Source organism: Prunus dulcis, chromosome 1, assembly GCF_902201215.1.
Source record: "Prunus dulcis chromosome 1, ALMONDv2, whole genome shotgun sequence".
In the NCBI taxonomy this organism is placed as follows: domain Eukaryota; kingdom Viridiplantae; phylum Streptophyta; class Magnoliopsida; order Rosales; family Rosaceae; genus Prunus; species Prunus dulcis.
Window position 1 is genome coordinate 22,743,688 of NC_047650.1, and position 22,255 is coordinate 22,765,942.

At 39.2% G+C, this 22,255-nt stretch overlaps 6 protein-coding genes across 9 annotated transcripts; 3 read left to right on the forward strand and 3 right to left on the reverse strand.

Moving 5' to 3' along the window:
- The first annotated feature begins 771 nt into the window (after positions 1 to 771).
- LOC117615243 (high affinity nitrate transporter 2.5) lies at positions 772 to 3,031 on the forward strand. Its single transcript, XM_034344296.1, has 2 exons — positions 772 to 2,201; positions 2,514 to 3,031. Exons 1-2 carry the CDS (start codon positions 1,057 to 1,059, stop codon positions 2,881 to 2,883), a joined length of 1,515 nt encoding a protein of 504 aa, XP_034200187.1. The 5' UTR covers positions 772 to 1,056; the 3' UTR covers positions 2,884 to 3,031.
- Positions 3,032 to 3,357: 326 nt separating this feature from the next.
- On the reverse strand, positions 3,358 to 4,183 carry LOC117615244 (pectinesterase inhibitor 12-like). Its single transcript, XM_034344297.1, has one exon. The coding sequence runs from the start codon at positions 4,056 to 4,058 to the stop codon at positions 3,531 to 3,533; it is 528 nt and encodes a 175-aa protein (XP_034200188.1). The 5' UTR covers positions 4,059 to 4,183; the 3' UTR covers positions 3,358 to 3,530.
- A 1,323-nt stretch (positions 4,184 to 5,506) lies between these two features.
- Positions 5,507 to 9,621, reverse strand: LOC117614109 (polygalacturonase At1g48100). The gene is made up of 8 exons (XM_034342802.1): positions 9,369 to 9,621; positions 7,930 to 8,255; positions 7,664 to 7,795; positions 7,269 to 7,460; positions 6,943 to 7,150; positions 6,467 to 6,548; positions 6,226 to 6,334; positions 5,507 to 6,145 (listed from the first exon to the last, which is right to left on the reverse strand). The coding sequence occupies exons 2-8, from the start codon at positions 8,200 to 8,202 to the stop codon at positions 5,729 to 5,731; spliced, it is 1,413 nt and encodes a 470-aa protein (XP_034198693.1). The 5' UTR covers positions 8,203 to 8,255; positions 9,369 to 9,621; the 3' UTR covers positions 5,507 to 5,728.
- A 1,436-nt stretch (positions 9,622 to 11,057) lies between these two features.
- LOC117616008 (cysteine-rich receptor-like protein kinase 3) lies at positions 11,058 to 14,184 on the forward strand. Of its 2 annotated transcripts, XM_034345203.1 has the most exons (7): positions 11,058 to 12,006; positions 12,214 to 12,327; positions 12,420 to 12,559; positions 12,657 to 12,867; positions 12,967 to 13,201; positions 13,293 to 13,437; positions 13,539 to 14,184. In XM_034345203.1, exons 1-7 carry the CDS (start codon positions 11,241 to 11,243, stop codon positions 13,869 to 13,871), a joined length of 1,944 nt encoding a protein of 647 aa, XP_034201094.1. In that variant the 5' UTR covers positions 11,058 to 11,240; the 3' UTR covers positions 13,872 to 14,184. The 2 variants fall into 2 exon arrangements, with proteins under 2 accessions (XP_034201094.1, XP_034201096.1); XM_034345205.1 differs by lacking the exon at positions 12,214 to 12,327.
- A 1,456-nt stretch (positions 14,185 to 15,640) lies between these two features.
- LOC117612257 (cysteine-rich receptor-like protein kinase 2) lies at positions 15,641 to 20,033 on the forward strand. Of its 2 annotated transcripts, none has more exons than XM_034341032.1 (9): positions 15,641 to 15,705; positions 15,821 to 15,878; positions 17,031 to 17,852; positions 17,943 to 18,056; positions 18,168 to 18,307; positions 18,433 to 18,643; positions 18,740 to 18,974; positions 19,080 to 19,230; positions 19,336 to 20,033. In XM_034341032.1, the coding sequence occupies exons 3-9, from the start codon at positions 17,093 to 17,095 to the stop codon at positions 19,672 to 19,674; spliced, it is 1,950 nt and encodes a 649-aa protein (XP_034196923.1). In that variant the 5' UTR covers positions 15,641 to 15,705; positions 15,821 to 15,878; positions 17,031 to 17,092; the 3' UTR covers positions 19,675 to 20,033. The 2 variants fall into 2 exon arrangements, with proteins under 2 accessions (XP_034196923.1, XP_034196931.1); XM_034341040.1 differs by having other exon boundaries at positions 15,650 to 15,878; positions 17,031 to 17,616; positions 17,713 to 17,852.
- LOC117612274 (2-phytyl-1,4-beta-naphthoquinone methyltransferase, chloroplastic) lies at positions 19,981 to 21,810 on the reverse strand. 2 transcript variants are annotated; one of them, XM_034341060.1, is made up of 8 exons: positions 21,619 to 21,810; positions 21,471 to 21,535; positions 21,278 to 21,368; positions 21,066 to 21,154; positions 20,842 to 20,975; positions 20,678 to 20,739; positions 20,474 to 20,573; positions 19,981 to 20,219 (listed from the first exon to the last, which is right to left on the reverse strand). In XM_034341060.1, the coding sequence occupies exons 1-8, from the start codon at positions 21,754 to 21,756 to the stop codon at positions 20,119 to 20,121; spliced, it is 780 nt and encodes a 259-aa protein (XP_034196951.1). In that variant the 5' UTR covers positions 21,757 to 21,810; the 3' UTR covers positions 19,981 to 20,118. The 2 variants fall into 2 exon arrangements, with proteins under 2 accessions (XP_034196951.1, XP_034196941.1); XM_034341050.1 differs by having other exon boundaries at positions 21,066 to 21,157; positions 21,619 to 21,779.
- Between the last annotated feature and the right edge of the window lie 445 nt (positions 21,811 to 22,255).

Consider the following 22,255-nt stretch of genomic DNA (forward strand, 5'->3'; position numbering starts at 1 on the left):
TTTCCACCTACACATTGGTTTCCAATTTTACTCTTCAAAAGAAAAATAAAAGAGAAAAAAAAAACTGTGGCGCAGCCTCCCCTCTATTAGTTCGCAGATCCCTTTGCCGTGCCCTCCCTCTCTCCTCGGTCCAGTTCGATGTCCCCTTGCCGCAACCTCCCTCTCTGTTTGTATTCAGAGAGAGAGAGAGAGAGAGAGAGAGAAACATAAATGAACGAAAAGAGGGAGAGGGGGCGACAGCAAGGGCTGCACTACAGCCAAGTTTGCAGTCAACTTCTTTCTTCTTCTTTTTTTAAATATTTTATTTTATTCTAAAGGGTAAAATTAAAACCCAACGTCTTGTTGGAAAAACGTTTTAAAGTTTTCTTTTAAAGGATACGTGGCAATATCTGAATGGAAGTATACTAACTGACGTAGTGATACTGTACTATTGTGTAATTTCTCCAAGACCTGAAGCCCCTATACTATCCTTCACCGCCCACTATGCCGTGTATGAAATAAGTCCACGCTCCAAAGTCAAATGCACGTTAAAACTTGATATTGATAGAAGAGGAATCTCTTACTCAGTCAAGAAGGAACTGCATTGGATTCCATCCCGAGGCAACCGCTCCAAAGTCAATGACAAGCCCAACTTGTTCGTCAAATTCCAAAATCCTTGGCATATGTGAATCTTAATTCCACAAAACGTTACACTCAAAACTTGAAACACACTTCCTGCCAACCACTACCCTCCAAGTCTTTTGATCTATTCAACTTTAATTTCCCTGCATCTTCAAGCCGCAGTGAAAGGGTGAGACTCGGCGGATTCACATGGTTTCAAGCTCCAAAACCATGCCTTTCGAGGCCTACAGAAGGCCACACCTCCCTTTTTTCTTCAATACTATTTATAAGTAACAGCCAAAACACAAGAAAAGCAAAAGCTTGGAACTTTTGTTTGTATGCATGTATCTTCTGTAAGGCACCAGCCGGCCTTACCCAATATCCAAAACCAATTTTCTTGTTCCTGCTTTTTTTTTTCAAGCTCTTTTCTTGTTTCCGATCAAAGGGTAGAAAAAAATGGAAGTGGAGAGCAGTGTGATGGGAACCCAGTCTCCAAAATTTGCTCTGCCTGTGGACTCTGATCACAAGGCCACCGAGTTCAGATTGTTTTCCATAGCCAAACCCCACATGCGAGCGTTTCACTTGTCCTGGTTTTCCTTCTTCCTCTGCTTTGTCTCTAGCTTCGCCGCACCGCCTCTCATTCCTGTCATACGTGACAACCTCAATCTAACGGCTACCGACATCGGTAATGCCGGGATAGCTTCAGTTTCTGGTGCAGTGTTTGCAAGAATAGCCATGGGAACTGCCTGCGACCTATTTGGACCGCGGCTTGCCTCTGCCTCGCTCATCCTCCTCACTGCACCAGCAGTCTTTTTCACTTCCATGGCCTCATCTCCAATCTCTTTCCTCCTCGTGCGTTTCTTCACAGGCTTCTCTTTGGCCACTTTCGTCTCGACCCAATTCTGGATGAGCTCCATGTTCTCTCCTCCAGTCGTTGGCACAGCCAATGGAGTTGCAGGCGGGTGGGGAAACTTGGGTGGTGGAGCAACGCAGCTGATCATGCCCCTTGTTTTTGACGTCATCAAGAACATTGGAGCTGCCAAGTTCACAGCTTGGAGGATCGCCTTCTTCATCCCTGCCCTGTTTCAGACGCTTTCAGCATTTCTTATTCTGATATTTGGTGAGGACATGCCAGACGGGAACTTCCATGGCCTGCAGAAATCTGGGGAGAAGCCAAAAGACAAATTCTCAAGCGTCTTCTATCATGGGGTTACAAATTACAGAGGGTGGATTTTGGCTTTGACTTATGGATATTGCTTTGGGGTTGAGCTGGCAGTGGACAACATAATAGCAGAGTACTTTTATGACAGATTCAATCTGAATCTCCACACTGCAGGGATCATAGCAGCAACTTTTGGATTGGCAAATATTGTTTCTAGGCCCGGAGGAGGGATTCTATCAGATGTAGTGGCAAAGAGGTTTGGGATGAGGGGCAGGTTGTGGACTTTGTGGATTGTACAAACCTTTGGAGGTGTCCTCTGTGTTGTTCTTGGGCAGGTGAATTCTTTGACTGCATCCATTGCTGTGATGATTTTGTTCTCCTTCTTTGTCCAAGGTGCTTGTGGGCTTACATTTGGGGTGGTTCCTTTTGTCTCGAGAAGGTAAGTTTTTTTCACCAATATTTATTCCATAATTTAAGTTTTTCAATTTCCCTAGTTTTTTTTTTTTTTTCATGAGAAAGATTTGCTAACTAAAAGCAAGTCAAGCAATATTAATTATCTAGCAGAGAACAGCTAATTGATCACAGAAAGTTAGAAACATCGATCGAAGTATTAGTTTTCATGAAAGAAATTTATGTTGACCCCTCTACCTCAACTGTCAGAGTGGAGAAATGAAAACTTTGACACGTTACATTGTTTAGTAGCTACATTATTGTGTAATTATGTGACACAATTTCCATACCTTTTTTTCAGGTCATTAGGGGTCATATCTGGTATGACAGGAGGAGGTGGAAATGTGGGTGCCGTTCTGACCCAACTGATATTCTTCAAAGGATCAAAATATTCAAAAGAAACAGGCATAACTCTAATGGGGATCATGATCATCTGTTGTACCCTCCCAATGACTTTGATTTACTTCCCACAATGGGGTGGCATGTTCCGTGGTCCATCTGAAAAGAAGGCCACAGAAGAAGACTACTACATATCTGAGTGGAGTTCGAAGGAGAAGGACAAAGGGTTTCACCAGGCAAGTGTCAAATTTGCTGAGAACAGCAGAAGTGAAAGAGGAAAACCCGACTATGTAACCAGGCCCTCTGATGAGACCTCACCACCACATGTGTGAAGCTTCAAACAAAAAAGCTCGGAAATCTCTGCATGTTTATAGCTTTTAAAGTTGATCAAGTACTGTTTTAGTTTAAGCAAAATGAAAAGTTTCTTTTAGGTGTGAATATTTGTAAAGCATGAAAGTTTATGTGGTTAATTGTGTCAAACATTTGTTTCAAATGGGTGATTTTTATATTGCCTAACAGAGCCAAAGCAATTTAAGTCCAATAAGGAGGTAGAATTATGCACCAAACAACTTGATGATGATTTGGACTTGAATATTGAATTTGGCATGAAATTTACCTACATCTCTAGACTCTACTCATCAAAAGCCTTGACCATCGTCCTCCTAATGTAAGCCTAGAAAACATAAGAGACTAGATTCCCAAATGTTTGACAGTTTTTGGGCATATACGACCAAAAAAACCAAAAAGTTCTGCGGCATATTATGGACCTTTCTGCTGTTTGCTTGGGCTATGGGTATTCTTGATAAGAATCAGCAATGCCTTGCTAGGCCCAGCTAGTCTTGCTTCTACATTAACCCATCAACTCTTCCTATTAATCAAAAGTTTTGCGGCATATTTGATAACCTCACTTATTTTCTTCATCTCTTATATGTATTACAAATTATTTTAGGCTAATCCATGAATAATCACAGCGGTGTCTTCAGGAAATGAATGTTGCTATATGCAAAGCATTGCTGGCAATGTGTTTGATGAGTTCATTCTGCTTGGCTATGGGGAATGGCTTCCCCATTTCCTCAAACGAGTCTTTGCATGCTTCGGCGAAGCTCATAACCGCAGAGAGTTTGACGTTGAAGCTGCCTATGTCATGACTCTTGAGACTCCGCAGGCTCTCCTTGAGGCTGTAAAGGGCTTCGTCATACACGTACGTGCAAGTTGGAGAGTCCTTGTGGGGAAGCCTAGCAGCCGAACTTTTTGCTTGCTTTGTCTCTGAAATCAATCGATTGACAGTTGCCTCCGCGGCGACATATGGGCTTTTCTCTCTTCCCACAACCGAGTGGCAGAGGGCTGCGTAGTTAGCTCCGGCACATAGATCCAAGCCCTGTCCATGAGCTTGGCCTGAGAGGAAGGCAAGAAAGAGCAGTGACAAAGAGATGAGCTGCTTGTTGACAGTGACACCCATTGTAATAACAAATCTTACTTTAAACCAATGAAACAATTGAATTTTCATTCATTTAACACATACAATATTGTATAATATTAAATATTAAATCACATTCAAAGCTACTACGATTCAAATAAATAATTTCATAGCATCATATCGACAAGCCACAATATTTTTTCAAGATGAAGTGAAGCCATCTCCTTGATTTCGTCAAACGTTTTGTGCATTGGTTCAACCATATATAAGCTGCCACATGCAGCCCACATGGTAATAAATTGTTGCCCACTTCGTCTTATTTTCCTTTTCTACAATTTCCATTTTCAGTCACCATCTTACATGTTTTCCCATATTTTCCAAGGAAATGGGGGCAGAATGTTGTGATTCTTGACTTATAGTTGAGGACATGTTTGGTGACTAGATTGAAATGGATTATGAGGTAGAATTGGATTGCATTGGATTACATTGGATTGGAAATAATAACGCTAATCCAATGATGTGTTTGATACCACACATGACTACGGGGTTGAATTAATTGAAATGTGCTATTAATTACATGGCTTAGTAGGATTAGACATACTCCAATCCGACTTAATCCCAACATTTTGGTAGGTATAATCATACTACATTTGGCTTGTAGTAGGATTAGAAGTAATCCAATCCATGTTTTTTTTAGGACATCAAATATTTGACGAAGATTATGAATCATATCCAACTACATAATCCAATTCACCAAACAGACCCTTATTGTTTGGTATGGGTATGGCCTTCCGGTTTTATACAACTGCAAGCCCATCATTGATCCACGTCATTCTTTGCCAAATGGCCATCGGCCAAACAATAAAATTCCAGACTTCGTAATCGAGAAGAGGAAAATTTCCCATCAAAATCACAACTCTTCTTAGCAAATATGGAAAAACATGTAACATGGCGAGGAGAGACTCAAGCACGTGATCACTAAGCAGGCTGCAACATATCATGAGTAGCTAGCTATATATGCTTGAACCAGTGTCAAAGAATTTTGAGGAATCAAGTGGATCGGTTCACACACTTTTTCTCATATCATGAGTAGGTGCATGATGAAAATTGAAACCCAAGGAAGCAGACTTTTTTAGCAAGAAATCTTTCTGATCCGTTGTGATTTTGAGCTCTTCTAAGAGAAACTTAACTGTTGCATATCTCTACAAGTTACCAAAATCTTTGTCAGCTAATAAACAATGACTTTCCGATTGAAAATAAAATAAAATTTGAGAAAGATGTAGGCTAAGAGTGGAGATGAACAAGTGAGTCTGTAAACAAATACTATATTTGATGAATGATCAAGAGACAGAAAGTAAAGACATCATCTTTATTATCTGTGCAAAGTTTTTTAGGCCATGCGCATGCATTGAGGCCTTAAGGCTGCGTTGGACGGTGCCAGCACCCACCTCCTCTTCCACTATCAAAACCTAAGTCACCCACTCAAACGGGTCTGGTTCTGGTTTCTCGTTCTAAAGTGGACACAACACAAATTTGAATAAACAATTCAAGCTTGGAAGCTTTTAGACCCTTTTACTCAGAACAAAGAAACTATTTTATTTATTCTTTCATACAAAGTACGAACTGAATTACACTACAATACCAAAGCAAACATAAATTTTTTTTATTATCTTTTTATACCATCCATCACCTTCAAACATAATTGTAAATATTTTTGTAGAAGGGAAGCTCAAAGAAGCCACTAAGTCAAATAAATTTTTCTAACACATCTTCTCATGTGACCTTGCTATATGCTTGACTTGACCCCCATCCCTTCTCAAGCAGTAGTCTATGACTGAAGGAAGCAAGGGAGCTTTTGACTTCCCATACGAGTTTCGACACAAATCGGATCGAAGTGATCTCGGGTCCCCGGTTTTGGGTTTAAGCTGGATATCAATAAGATCCACATCTGTGCATGGAGTGTCATTGCTACAAGCTAGACGAATTGGCTCCTTTGAATAATTCCCAATTATATTATCGTATTTAACACCTGAGATTGCCACAGCTCCTCTAATTTGGTTCTGGCACAAATGCTTCTTCATGTTGTCACAATAGTTTTGGTCTATCACTATAGGAACGCCCACATTGGAAACCTGGATGTTGGAGAATGATACATTCTTCACGGACCCCTTTCCTCCCTGCCAAATTTAGGATTTATTAACATGTGGATATTTAATTAGTAAGTACGCAATTAATTATTAACTTTATTTATACGTACCGGCCAAGTCTTGATCCTAACTCCTGATTGAGTATTCTGAAATAAAATGTTGTTCACGATGATGTTTGAGACACAAGCTACACTTCCGGCTTTTCCAAGTCCTCCTAAACTGTAATATGAGAAAGAAAGAAAGAAAGAAAACAAAATTTTAAGCATCGTCGATATAAAAAAAACTCATATGTTTTCTATTGAAATTTAAACTAAGATCTAAAAAGGGTCAATGTAAATGTATGTGGCATACCTTATGCCATGGCCAGGGCCACATTTAACATGATGAATATGAACGTTAGAGCATCCTGTTTGTATGGATACACAGTCATCTCCTGTATAAAGAGAGAAACCACAAATGTTAGGATTTAATATAATAATAATAATAATAATAATAATGTGGATCTCAGGCATACAGAAGTCAAGTTGGCAAGTTGCACATTGTTTTTCTTGTGCCCTGCAAATCCCTGCTTGCTTCAAAAGTTATACTTGAGTGACAGTTTACCGTTTAAAAATGTTTATGAGGCACCAGTTAATTATAAATTATTTTCTTCCTCGTACCGGTGAGCTAACTATCTTTTCAGTACAATTCCAAGTGCGCAATGCACCATCTAGGCACTGGGCACTGACTACTTTTTTTTAGCACACATTTTCCTTTTTTATTTTTATTTTTCAATTATTTATAATTTAAAAAAGGATATTAATTATGGCTTGATTATTCTTACTTACCACAGCCAATAGTAGAATGGTGAATTTCCACGTTTTGTGTGTTCTGCAAGTGAATGCCGTCTGTATTTGGGCTATAATCTGGTGAACTGATGGTAATGTTGTTCACTTTGATCCACGAAGAGTTGTCAAATTTTAAGTGGCACTGAGGGCTGTTTATGATTTTGATGTTTCGAACTGTGACATCTGAGCTAAAATAGAATCTCAAAGCCTGCATGTAAAAATAAGAAAAGAGAGAGAGCCTTTAAAACCATGTTGCATTGCATCTGATTTTTTTTCAAACAGTTTATAATGAGAAGGAAGAAAAGGCTCGAAAGAGAAATAATTACAGTGGGTTTCGTATCCGGAGTGTGCTTGGACCTCTTGTGCGCAGATGAATTCCACCAGTCAGAGCCCTGGCCATCAACAATGCCAGTGCCCTGGATGGTGAAGTTACGAGCGTATTTGAAGTTTATCCATTGGAACAAACTGGATTCTGGCCAGGTACTTGCTTTTGAAGGAGCCAAGAGAGTTCCATCTATCTGTTGGAATTCCAAAATCACATTAATATTATTAGTTAGCTTTGCATGTTAAATCATGGTTAAGTGAAAGAAGCGTATGCACTTCTTACACTTCTTCATTTCTTTATTTCCTAATGCAGCATGAAATATATAGTTATTGAAATCTGATGAAGTGATAAAAAAAATTAAAAAATTAAAAAAAAGAGAGAGAGAACAAAATAAACCTGAAGAACAAGGTCAGGCATACAACCGCTGCCATCAAGAATTATAGGCTGGATGAGGAACTTGAATCCTGAAGGGATTTCCACAGTTGCCCCTTTAACCCTGCAGGCAGCTTCCCATGCTGCTACAAGTGCCTGATGGATTGGGATGCTCAATAAAATTAGAACATATGTTATTTCATTCTATCTTATTCTCCAACGCGCGCACGCACACACAATTAATGCAAGCACACAAGAACATATATATGCACTTCCCAATGTTGTTTTACCTTCGAATCATCGGAGACTCCATCACCCTTGGCACCAAATGACAAGACGGGGAAAATGGTAGACTGTTGGGGTTGAGGAGGGGCTGGAGCAGGGCCGGGCAAATGTGAATTATGAGTGTTATTGCCACTGGTGGCACCCTTTCCTTGATGATGTTTATGTGGTTTGCTCTTCTTGGTATGATTTTTTCTTGCCTCAACTGAAGTTATAAGAAATGTTAGAAAGGCAATCAAAAACAAGAAAAGTAGAGAAGATAAATTTTTGCTCCTCTTCATATGTGTTTTAGGCTTCTATGTATGCTTAGAGCAGAGAGATATTGTCTCTAAGTTTCAGGAAGCACTCTGCTTGCAGCAGGGAGGGTAAGTTAGTTATAGGCAGTTTATAAACTTTATACAAGGGTCTTTTACGAAAACACCCTTGCTTGGATTCTAACATTCATGAACACCCTTCATTTCTAGCTAGCTAGCTTTTAAATTTAATTATGAGTTCTATGCCTCTTCTACTGCACTAGGTGCCCTTTCTTCTTTTTTTTTCTTTTTTGGTTACAATATTTTATGATAGAATTTGGATTAATAATTATCTTTAAGTGATCTCTGAGTCATCTACAAGTATGCAGCTTAAATATTCTGCCATTTAAAATCTGTCTATCTTCAAGCAAGACTAGTGCAAAATGATGAGCCATTTAAGAACTATGTCCTGAAGAAACTATATGTGTTTCAGCTGCTTGATTTACTATGATTCAAAATTAATTATCCATCTGTGATCCATTATATATATATTCCTACAAGCTTGAGCAAAATTAGCTGCCTTCCAAGTTATTACCCCTGATCTTTTTGCTATAACTAATCATGCAGTTTCAGTTTCCATTAATCCTAGGTGATATATTCTCTCCTGTGTACTTACGTCTAATAAATTTTTGTATTTTTAGAATACACGAACTGGTTGGTGTACCATCCAATCCAATACACATGGGACATGTGGAAAAATTTTATTTTTATGTCCTATGTGAATTGGACAATATTTCCACATGTCCCATGTGTATTAGAGTGTAAATCAACTGGTGTATCTGGAACATACAAAAATTACTCCGTCGTCCTACGTATGTCTCATAATTGGAAATTGGAGCGTCTTAATATAAGGACAAATCCATCATTTAGTTGAGTGGAAGCTAGATGAGGAAAGTAGTATATATATTTTTTTTTCAGATAGGAACTTGGATAACATTATTAAGCCTTAATTAATATTGTATTAATTTAACTAGTTCATAAGAAGATGCTGAAAATGAATGATCTGGATTCCTCCATCCGATAAATGGGGTTGTCATCCATTTAAAAACACAATTTTATTCTCGTTGGACCGTGGAATGCAGTATATTATGAATAACCTGCAGCACCTAAACTTTCAGAATATTATATCAGATTTCCAAAATAGAACTCAAAGTAAAAAGGTTGGTGGTCCAAGGTTTTTGTTGTTGTTGAAGTAATATAAATAACATAGAGCACAGAGAGAATGTTCATCAAACCAAACCTAGCAAACCAGATTGCAGAGCAAGGATGGAAAAAAGGAGAGTTTGATTGGGAAAGCGATGGATTCTTACTATCTTTTTGTTTTTGGCATGCATAAAACAAATAAAAGGAGTGGCAGGTTTTCTAGTTACAAGTTGGAGAATATGGAGGCCCCATTGGCCATTACAATTCTGATGCCTTTAGTTTAAGAGAAGATGGCTCGCACGTTCATGTATTATAAGGGAAAGAACTGAAAAAGGCTGTGTGGTATTTGAGAAGGAAATGTTTAGGACCTTTTCTGAAGCTCTACTCTTTGTCTCTGTCTTCTTCTCGCACGCCGTGGGCCACACGTGGGACCGGTCGGTGCCATTAATTTATGCAGCTCCTATCACTATTGCGGCCGGTTTTTCTGCTTTCCCACCTCCCTCCCCTTCCTCTTAAACACAAAATATTAAGGGGTATGTTATCTAACTTTCTCTTTTAATCTTCTTCCTTGGATGTAATTTTCCTTTATCTCATATCAAGTGTCATTATCGTCTTAAACTGAAAATAAATTCATAGACCATAGTTGCACAAATATTAAGAAGAATGATACATGTTATGAGAAAAGGAGAATATTCAAACGAGAATGTTGCTAGCAGTATTCTTCAAACATTATGAGCAGTTAAGAATTATAATTGTGACATTATTGTTGTGTTAGTCGTAACTCACCATTGTTTTTTTGATCCGCGTTAATCAACTTTGTAATCCAACCTTGGATTAAAGGACATTCTTCTTTGTTTTGGTTTTGTGTACTAATTTGTAAGACAAGTACAAATCTACGGTTGATCTATTTTGTATTGATATTGTGTTTATGTGTAAAAGAAACTAGGTTGTTTTAGGATATAATTAAATATCTTTTCCATATAAGTCATAAATCCTAAATCACTTAAGTAATAATGCTCAAGCTTTAAAGTTAATACAATGTTAATCACTCGTTTGGACTTACTCCATAATATGATTTCATAATTCAAAAAGTAAGCGGGGGCTGGGATCGTGGAATAGAATTACATTATGGAGTGCGCCAAAATATGTGATTAACGACATATTAACTTACTAATTGATCAGAAATTAAAGTGCAAGATTGACAGCAAAACATTTGTCATTGTTGATTGACACCGCAAAGAGAAATACAAGCCGTTCTTTCGTTTGGGCCTGAAAAACCAAATACGAAGTTTGAGCCACATTGATGACTATGGAAGCACTCATTTTAGATTGGGCCTCGGATCTTTATCCATTAGCCATTTGATATCCGGTTCCGGTAATGCTCGGCTACGACATGTCGCATACGCCTCTTACCACGTCGAGAGGTCGCATCAACCTACCACCCATTGAGTCATTGATTGTCAAATTGTCAATGCCCAAAGCTAGCTCTTTTGTCTTTATCTGAGGCTCAGGAAAATCGAAAGCTCCCTCTCATTTTCATTTCGTAGTTATTCGTTGTTGTTGCGTACGCGGGTGGATCTCCCGTCTCGGTCTTCTAAAGCAGCAATTGACGGTTGACTTTGACTTTTGCAGAAAACGCAGCAGTAGTGATATACCATTACCCAGCTATCATTTACACCCAACAAGCTCCTATAACCAGACCCCACGTCACCACCTGGCTCCACACATCCACGATCAATCCATCATCACCAACTGGTTTTTCTATCACTCACCATCACATTCCTCCTTCTTGTGGATGGTGGATGCTACTGTTGGTTATTCAATTCCAAACGCCCCCAGAATAGATTTTGAATTATTTTCGCAACTTTGCAGCAAACTTCAACATGTCCAAGAACTGTGTGCTGCTTTTGCTCCTTTCTCTATTTTTTCTTGTAAAGACTGCTCATTCTGACCCAAGAGCCACAGAGGCAGCCCTGATGTGCACCAACGAGACTGCTTTGATGGCAGAGAGGCAAACCTTCGTAGCCAACTTCTTGGCAACCATGGACGCAGTGACTCCTCAGATTGCTGTCCAAAGATACGCAGCTGCTGTCAATGGAACCGGGAACAACACCGTCTATGCTTTCGGCGAGTGCATGAAGGACCTCTCAAAACAAGACTGCGATGTCTGCTTTGCTCAGTGCAAGACCCAGATTTTGAGGTGCCTCCCATTTCAGAAAGCAACTCGTGGGGGCCGGCTTTTCTACGATGGGTGCTATTTGAGGTACGATGACTTCAATTTCTTCAACCAAAGCTTGAGCGCCCAAGACACCTCTGTTTGCGGGCGCACAGGTTTTGGTGGGAACCAGAGTGTTTTCAAGGACAATGCTTTGAGGTTGGTGAGGAACTTGAGTTTCGTGGCGCCGAAGAATGATGGGTTTTCTGTTGGGTTTGTGGGTCAGGGGAATGAGACGGTTTATGGGTTGGCTCAGTGTTGGGAGTTCGTGAATGGGTCTGCTTGTGAAGAGTGTTTGGCTGACACAGTTGTGAGAATTGGATCGTGCCCACCAAAAGCAGAAGGGAGGGTCTTGAATGCTGGTTGCTACTTGAGGTATTCGACTCAGAAGTTTTATAGTAACAATACAAGCACTGATGCTGCAGGAAATGGAGGTTAGTTTGGTTTTCTTGGCTTTTACTTTTTGTCTGTGTTATTTTGATACAAAGAACTGGAATTGGATTGAGATTTCGACTGTAAATCGATTTCGAAGCTTCATGTATTGAATTGTAAAGACTTTTGAAATTTGGTTTTCTGTTGTGAATGCTCCAAATCTGTTCCTGAGTTATAATGTTCAATGTTGGCATGCAAATGTTTGTTAGGACACCGCGGCTTGGCCATAATTTTGGCTGTAACAGCTGCTGTTTTTGCTGTTGTGCTGAGTATTTTTTCGGTTGCTTTCTTTACAAGGAAGAAAATACTGAAGAGGAGGAAAGGTACCGAGGTTTGGCTTGAAGTTCTAATAGATTCCATCTTTAAGCACTGAATTCATTTTTGTTTTCTAATTTTAATGTCACATTTGCTTCAGAGAAAAAGCAATTAGGTCCTCTGTTGGCCACTGTGAATAAGTCCCAACTCAATTTTTCTTATGAAGTTCTTGAAAGGGCCACCAATTACTTTCATGATTCTAACAAGCTTGGACAAGGAGGGTCCGGTTCCGTTTACAAGGTAGTTTCATGGATTTTCTTTCTGTACGAGGGATTTGGATATAAGTAATGTGGAAAGGATTCAATTGACTTCGTGAATTTCTTTATGAACAACACAGGGAGTTTTGCCAGATGGGAAGGTTGTTGCCATAAAGAGGCTGTTCTTCAATACAAGGCAATGGGTGGATCATTTCTTCAATGAAGTCAATTTGATTAGTGGGATCCATCATAAAAAACTTGTAAAGCTATTGGGGTGCAGCATTACAGGCCCTGAAAGCCTTCTTGTTTATGAGTATGTCCCAAATCAAAGCCTTAATGATTATTTTACTGGTAATTTTCTCTTCTCTGTCCTGTTTTGGGGAAGACGATTGGTTTTTCTCATCAGTCCATTTACTTGTTCCTGCTATTCATCCCTTGAATGATTTTCAGTGAAAAATAATGTCGAGCCGCTGAGGTGGGAGTTGAGGTATAAAATCATATTGGGCACAGCTGAGGGTTTGGCCTATCTTCATGAAGAATCAAAAGTGAGGATTATTCATAGGGATATAAAACTGAGCAACATTCTGTTGGATGAGGACTTCATGCCGAAGATTGCTGATTTTGGACTTGCTAGATTATTTCCTGAAGATAAAACTCACATCAGCACTGCCATTGCTGGCACATTGTAAGTTGAGCACCTGCTTTTGTTTTTCTTTGCTGCTTCATAGATGTGCTTATGGTTTCTAATGTAGAGCATTTAAAATTTGCTTCGCTAGAGGCTATATGGCTCCAGAGTATGTCGTTCGTGGCAAGTTGACGGAGAAGGCAGACGTTTACAGTTTTGGAGTTCTTGTCATCGAAGTCGTATGTGGAAAGAGGAACAACTGCTACATTCCAAATTCAGTTTCAATTCTACACATGGTAAACGAATATATTTTGCATATGTTCTCTTGTCATCGACTTACAGTTTATGAAACTTAAGCAAATATTAACCTATTTCTTATGTTTTCGTATCATAAAAGGCTTGGGACCTTTATGGAACGGGTAGGCTATGCAGTGCTGTTGATCCACTCCTAGAAGGTAAGTTTGATGAAGAAGAGGCATCTAGATTACTTCAAATTGGGCTACTTTGTGTACAAGCCTCTGCAGAGCTGCGTCCAGCAATGTCATTAGTTGTGAAAATGCTGACCGAAAATCCCGAGATTCCTCAACCAACACAGCCACCATTTCTCAACTCTGGCAGTGCAGAATTCGGCAGACAAATTCCCTCAGGGACTTTCAAAACTCTGCCCGACTCTAACAACACACACTCTTCAAGGAATAGCATGACTCAAAGCTGGATTGAGCCCAGATGAACTTTTTCTACACACAGCATTGGTGTTCATCCTAAGCTCACAAGACCCAGTTCACCAAACCAGCATTTCAGAATTTCATCTCCAACTTTCCAGGACTTGTATTTCTCCTATTTGTTTCCTTCAAGAGAGATGATGAGCAAGTTCAAGTGATGTAGGAGCTGAAACAGTCAAATTGCACTCAAATTTTGTGTACCTTGTATATGTTTTACAACATCGGTAGAGCAGAATGTCCTATATATGTAAAATGTGCTGTAGAGAAATATTTGGGAGTATATATATTACTAATATTACCATGCAGGCAGAAGTTACCAAAGTAATCCTCTGTTTCTTCTTATATATTTATATATTTCCTCTCCTATGCCGGACGTTATTACAATGTGGATGCCATTGTAAATAGGAAGGAAAACAGGGAAGGGTAGTAGAAAATACATGATGTCCACAAGATAACAACGCCTGAACGTCCGCATTGAAAAAAATCTGTATATATATATACATATAAATATAAAATTGGCTTGATCAATATTTTCAAATGACGGTGATAATTTTAATGAACAACCGTCCTAAAGTCAAAATAAAGAAAAGTAATCTAAAGAACAATAGATGCCAGCTTTGGTTTAATTATAGGCACATGGAGAAGCAGCAGCAGCTCTACCGTTTTCAAGCTACGCGTTGCACTTTTTCTCTGTAAAACACAATTTGGTGTGGACAATGTCATTTGTCTGATATACAAAGACAATCTGGCAAATTTTCTCTGCAAAATACTCCTTCAAACATACATATTTTCAGGGTTGATTAAGGAAACAAAAGAAGAACATTTAAAATAACAAATGGGAGGACTTGCAACATTTTAAATGTGCAGTTGCTATTTTCTTTTGAGATATTTAGTCATGTACTCATTCTTAGTACTAAAATTATAAATAAATCCTATATCATTTAATTTTTATAAACAAACTCAAAAAAAGACCAAAAAATGACAGCTGGCCCTATTGAATTTAATTTTGATTATTAAATTACTTTGATACCCTATTGGGTGTTTTGGGGTTAAGTTTGTTTTAAGAAATCAATGGCAGTTTTGTAATTTAAAAGAAGTTAAAAGCCTTTTTATTATATTGTAAATGAGTTTTAGGTGTATTTCTAAAATCCATTTCATATAGGATTTTTTTTATAATTTTGACTCCTATATTGGATATAATACTGAATCTCCCTTTTCTTTTTCTTTTAAAATAACAATTGTAACAACAACAACAACACTAACAATCACAACAAGCAAATGACCCACTAGTGTAGTGGTTTGGAGTATTTACTCCCTCAGGCAAGGTCCTGGATTCGAGTCCTAGTATCCGTGTTGTGTGTGTGAGTTTAATATGCTATCTCCCATTTCAATAGGAAACAATCACAACAAATATTATTAACAACATTAATTCTTCCCCGCTTGGACGTTGTTTATCACTTATAAGACTGGGAGTGTATGTTATTGAATGGTTATCTGTTGAATGTTATTCTAGCAACTGTTGGTTGTTTGCAATGGCCAAGGGTCAAAAACAGAACACAAAACACAAGAATCTTTGAATATTTATTCGAAAGTGTACCGCCAGTACCTACCTACAAACCATTTTGTAAATTTTCAAAGATAAGAAGCCTCAAACAGGAAATTCTCACTGGAATTTTGGAGCATTCAACTCCTAATAGTCAAAGGCACCCAAGTGTTACGAGAGAGAGAGAGAGAGAGAGAGAGAGAGCTATGTCGTTTATGTAGCTGTTGGATGGATTTTCAGTCCAAGACCGCGTCGTTTCCACTTTGTCCCCTCCTCAGTCTTTAGTCTTTGCTTCTCAGGTTTCAATTCAACTTGAACAAATTTAGACGAAAATCTTTCATCTCTCTAGACTCTACTTGCTGTCTCTCACTCTTGACTTGTGATATAAATTGCCCTTCTATCTGTTTCGCTTAGCTTCATCTCTCCCGGAACTCCCAAGTTGCAGCTCACCGATCCAATGCAACAACAAAAGGTATGTACACATATATGCATGTGTTGTTTTTGGAAATTCATTTTCATGGATTCAAAGCTATCATTTTTTTCGCCTTTCAATGGAGTGATACGAAATCCTTGATACTTTGGTATATTTGTATCTGTAATTATACTTTACTTACGATATAGTTCATGCAGTTTGTGCTGGTCTCAGTTTAGTTGAATCCCAGTTCCAATGTCTTCAACAGCATAGTTTTTTGTTTACTTTACATTAATTAGACATTCAATTTAAGGATATATATATATATATATATATATATATAGTTCATATATAGTTTGTGCTGGTCTCTGTTTTTCTCTTCTTCTCTTTTCTTTTGTGCCATAATAACCTAGGCTGCTTAACATCTTGCCCTTCTGTTCAGTCACCTGAGACCGGTATAGAAAGTCAGCAGTTTAGACGTTGACCGTTAGCTGATGATGGCAACGGTGTGCTGGCTGGCGGTCATGGTGGGGATGGGTAGGGTCTCATCTTGTTGGACATTTATTTGTGTAGGTTAGCTGAGCTCAGAGAGCTGTGGTGTTCTCAAGCATCACGTTCCCTCTATAATTTAATACCGACATTAGAATCGTCATCTTCACCTTCATCCAAAATTCTGGGACCCAACTTGAAATTCTTGTGGGGTCCCTTGTTGTTCTTGTTATAGCGATGATTGATTTCAATTTTCATCTAAAAGCCAATTAAAGGGGGCTGATTTCTTCTTCCAGAATTGGCTGTGAAAGTGTGAACCCAGATAAAAACTTTGGGGCTGCAACAATTTTATGGTGACACATCCAATCCAAGAGACCTGCCCCTTTGACTTAAGATGTCACAGCAAAATGAACCAACCACCAGCTCAAAACTTTAAAGACGGTGCCTAAATAAATATGAACGCTATATCTGTCCTTTCACTTTCACACCCTGATCATGATGATTTTGGACCAACCCATCTTTCCTCCTGGACTAACCACCCATCTCAATGAGATAGATGCTTCTTTGATCCAAATATGGATTGAATTTCAAAGATTATTGGATAAAAGGCATTTGTTGGAGTTGGACAAAGCATGTTTTGATTGATCTACAGGGGCTCTCTGTTGTAATGCCATCTGTCACTCTGTTATATCTCTAATTCCATTTTGCCCAATTGTCAAACAGCTTCATATAAAGTGGATGGAGGTAACTGCCCATTAACTCAAAGTTTCCATTTCATCTCAAAAATGAAGAAATGCAGCATCTCAGTCATTACCCAACATCTTCTTCTCCTGAAGATCCTGCTGCTACTAGGAATGGCTCTAGGAGATCCAAGAACCCAGACGGTCCAAATCATGTGCGGCAAGCAACTGGAGCACAACTCAACTGTGTTTGTTCCAAACTTTGTGAGCACAATGGAAAACATCAGTGAACAAATGCGAACTTCTGGTTTTGGAGTGGCAAGGACTGGTTCAGGCCCTGACAACAACTATGGCCTAGCTCAATGCTATGGTGATCTTTCTCTTCTAGACTGTGTGCTATGCTACGCTGAGGCACGTACGGTGCTTCCCCAATGCTTTCCTTACAATGGGGGTCGGATTTACCTAGACGGTTGTTTCATGAGGTCCGAAAACTACACGTTTTATGAGGAGTTTAGAGGATCAGACGACAGGGCCGTGTGCGGGAACACAACGAGGAAGAGTACAGCGTTCGAAGAATCAGCAAGGCAGGTTGTGCAGCGTGCAGTTGAATCTGCTCCAAGCAATGGAAGGTATGCAAGGGGTGAGGTGAGTGTTAGTGGGACGGGGAATGAATCGGCTTATGTGTTGGCTGATTGCTGGAGAACTTTGGATGAGAACTCTTGCAGGCAATGTCTGGAAAATGCATCTGTATCAATGTTGGGATGCTTGCCTTGGTCTGAGGGGAGAGCATTATACACAGGGTGCTTCATGAGGTACTCAGATAGAGATTTTCTCAACAAGGAAGTGGGGAATGGAAGTTCTAGAGGTAAAAAGGGATGCTGCCCTTTTTTCTTGAACTGTTATAGCGAAAAGTTTGGCTTGATCATGATCAATTTTACATTGATGACTTTTGCAGGTACCATAATTGTGATAGTAGTCTCAGTTATCAGCTCCTTGGTGGTTTTGGTAGTTGGAGTAGCTATTGGATTTTATATCTGGAAGCACAGATATATACAAAAGAAACGCAGAGGTAACAAAAAGGCTTTGTTTCCCATTAGTTATTGCTTCCAGAAAGTAAATTTATTGGACATGAAGGTCGACCCCCGACTCTATTCTCTCATGAGCATTGGTAATTCTGCAGGATCAAATGATGCAGAAAAGTGGGCAAAAACCCTCAATGACAGCAGCTTAAACTTCAAGTACTCAACAATTGAAAAGGCCACGGGATCTTTCGACATTGCCAACAAGCTTGGACAAGGAGGTTTTGGAACAGTTTATAAGGTACCTTATCTCCCTTTCTTTAATCCTATATCTTTCAATGCCTCTCTCTCTCTCTCTCACTGGAACAGAACATATCTAGGATTATCAAACACATGGTCAGAAACTAAGTGGTTTTCTCCTTGCAGGGAGTTCTGGCTGATGGGAGAGAGATTGCAGTGAAGAGGCTTTTCTTTAACAACAGACACCGAGCAGCAGATTTCTATAATGAAATCAACATTATAAGCAGCGTGGAACACAAAAACTTGGTCAGGCTGTTGGGTTGTAGTTGCGCAGGACCCGAAAGCCTTCTCGTCTATGAATACCTGCCCAACAGGAGTCTTGACCGCTTCATCTTCGGTAATTTCATAACTTTATGTTATTTAAACCAGTCTTAATGACGTGATATTTCATGCAATGCATGTTATCTTAAATGTTTTCAACAAATTTGAACAGATCAAGAAAGAGGTAAAACACTAAACTGGGACAAGAGATATGAGATCATTGTTGGGACAGCAGAAGGCTTAGTCCACCTTCACGACAACTCGAAAACAAGGATCATTCACAGAGACATAAAGGCCAGCAACATCCTTTTGGATTCAAGGCTTCGAGCTAAGATTGCAGATTTCGGGTTGGCTAGGTCTTTCGAGGAAGATAAAAGCCACATCAGCACAGCCATTGCAGGAACATTGTAAGAAAATATACATACAAACTCATTTTGGAATAGTCTTGGTGAACACAAACGTATCACACCATGAAAAACGTTTAGCTTACTGGTTTTTGTAATTAATCTCAGGGGATACATGGCTCCAGAGTACCTAGCTCATGGCCAGCTGACAGAGAAGGTAGATGTCTACAGTTTCGGAGTGCTTATATTGGAGATAGTCACTGGAAGGCAGAACAACAGGAGCAAATCTGCAGAGTACTCAGACAGCATAGTCACAATTGTAAAGTTCCCAAAATTCTTCAATTTTTTTTTTTCCAATCATAAAACAAATTGGATTTTATCCTCGTACTTACTTTGTCGCTCCTGTGTTTATTTGGCTAAACAGACTTGGAAGCACTTTCAAGCAGGGACTACAGAGGAACTATACGACTCAAATTTAATGCTGCAGAATTGCAATGACGATGTTAAGGATGGGATACTAAGAGTGGTGCAAATAGGACTTCTATGCACCCAAGAGAGTCCCTCTTTACGACCCACAATGTCAAAGACACTGCAGATGCTAACAAAGAAGGAGAAGCACCTTCCTGCACCCGCCAATCCACCTTTTATAGATGAAAAGACCATGGAACTGAATGACACCGGCGACGACCCGGGTTACCCTCTAAATGCAGATGGTGCTTCTTCAGTTGCTAGTGTTTCACATAGTTCTTTCTATCCCAGGTGACCACATGAGATGGAAAAGAAAGGATTCTCAAACTTCCAGAGCCACACTTCATTTTTCCAGTGAAGGAGCTCAGGAATCTCAAGTAACAACTTGGCCCTGCTCAGCTCAATAGGAAAACACATCTAATGACGGCATATTTTGAGCCACTGTGATAAAGTGCAAAGTGGCATTCGAGGATTTGTAGATATACTGATAATGGTTGAGCCAGACTTTTAAATAAAGAATTTTTTTTTTTCTTATTTTTCTGAGCAATGCAGTATGTGGTCAATATAATTCGCACTTGTTAGAAGTAAAATTGATCATTAGTAATGCTCTTAAAGATTGTTATTCACAGCTATGATAGAATAATTGAAAGGAAATGTTGAAGTCCAACATCATTCTTCTCTACCAAAGGCGCATGTTTCATGTTCAACAAAACACAATTTAAAAGATAACACGTAAGATTTAACGGGTGGCTACTAAGTTCCCCATGAGGCTTCCACCAATCTCATAATATCTGGCATTGGAAAAACCTACATCTAAAGCCAGCTCTTCCAACTTCTTACCTGTATTCATAGAGAACTTTTAATCAACAAACTAGTACCTTTTCTTATCCATCTTATTTAGCCAATGCACAAAGGCCTCCAAATTTTGCCAAGGCATTCAAATTCACTACATTTGAAGATGGAATATATAAACGCAGTAGTACAAAGAGAGCTTTAAACTATCAAAACAACTTCAGTGCAGGTGCCTTAAAACTAAAAGGTAACCAAAATAAAGAGCAAAAAGCATGATGCTATGTTGATCAAGATGAATGCACCTGTCAGAAATTCCCGGATTGAACTCTTTAAGTATTTGTAATCCTCTGCAAGGCCAAAACCAGAAGCCACAGGTACAACAACATTGTCAATCATCAATTCCTAGCAAAGGTTGAAACATCCAGCACTCTCAGTTTGTCATGTTGCTAACAACACAAAAACATTGACCAAATTATCAAAAACTCAAAATTTCTGGCTATGAATACCTGAGTAAAGGCAATAACTGGATTGATGCTTTTATTAAAGTCAAGGATAGATACTCTTGAGCCTGTAAACACCAGCAAGAATGAGAAACAGTAAACCACAACCAACAACTACGATGAGAGAGAGAGAGAGAGAGAGAGAGAGAGAGAGAGAGAGAGAATGGAACCTGCTTTTGAAACTCTATACATTTCCTGCATGGCCTTATGTTTGTCTACTACATTTCTCAGACCATAACCCATAGTGATGGCATCAAAGTGACCATCAGAAAATGGCAAATCAATTGCATCACCTTCAACCCACCTAAGATGCAATGCATAACATGATTGATTATCCTGAATTAAAGTTCAAAACTTTTTTAGTTGATTGACCACTAGATTTACCAGTGCTCACTCAATGTTTGTGTGGAAGGCTTTTGACATCAACTTTTGCCGCGAAGAAGCAACTGATAACTGCTCTTTCGAGAAATCGAGACCAATCACCTGCTAGCGTTCAAATTACAATCTCAGTCTTAAAAACCAGTTCAGATTCATGGAAAAGCACCAAAATTTCAACAAACCAAACTTTGGTAACATCAATTGTATGACAAACAACAATGAACAAACCTTGCCACTGGACCCAACTTTCTCAGACAAGAGAAACGCCAAATCCCCACTTCCACAGCACAAATCCAACACACTGTCTCCCTTTTTAGCCCTGTCCCAAAAAGAATTTCTCTTAAAAAGAAATCGAACTTCAGATAACCAAATATCAAAAAATACCAACCGAACCCAAAAAATATATATATTTGAATTTTACCCACTCCAGGACACTGCCATTCTTTTCCATATTCGATGCTGACCCAAGCTCAGCAAATCATTCAACTAAAAGAAAAGGAAAAGACCCATTAACTATTTACAAAGAAAAGCGACACTGCAACTTGAAGTAAAATGAGCAAAAGCTTTACGTTATCGTAGACAGGGGCAATGCGGTTGAAGAGCGCCTGGCGCTCGGTCGAGGATCGGACCAGACTGCGTCTGAACCGGGAACTGGGTAGACATGGACCGGTTGAGAATGGAAGAAGATGAAGCTGAAGCGAAGCCATGTCAGCTATCCGTTTCTCCTTCGCTGACACATTAAAACAGAGATAGAGCCGTTTTGTGAGACTCAGTGATCGGATCAGAGAGTCGCAATCCAGTACATGATGGGCCATTGTTTCTACTGTAAGCCCAATACAGTGAACAATCTGGGCTAGCCCAATAGTTATGCTTGGACTCAAATTTATGTTCGCAACTTGATGAAGCTAACCTATTATATCAAGTTCCGGTCGGATTTTTTACCCAACTCTTATCAAAACTACTATGGTGTTCAAATTTGCCCTACTTCACAAAAAATAATAATAAAGTGATATTCTGAAGGGAAGATTGAAATCGGGTGCAAAGGGCGGACACACTTCCTCAATAACTAGTCTAACTCACGTATGCAATGCCCTACTCTTTAACTAGCCTATTTTAATTCGTCCAATAAAAATAATGAAATGATGTCACATCAGTTGGAATACAAGCTGGCGCGGCTAGAATGTACCAGCTCTGTTTGCGAGGCAT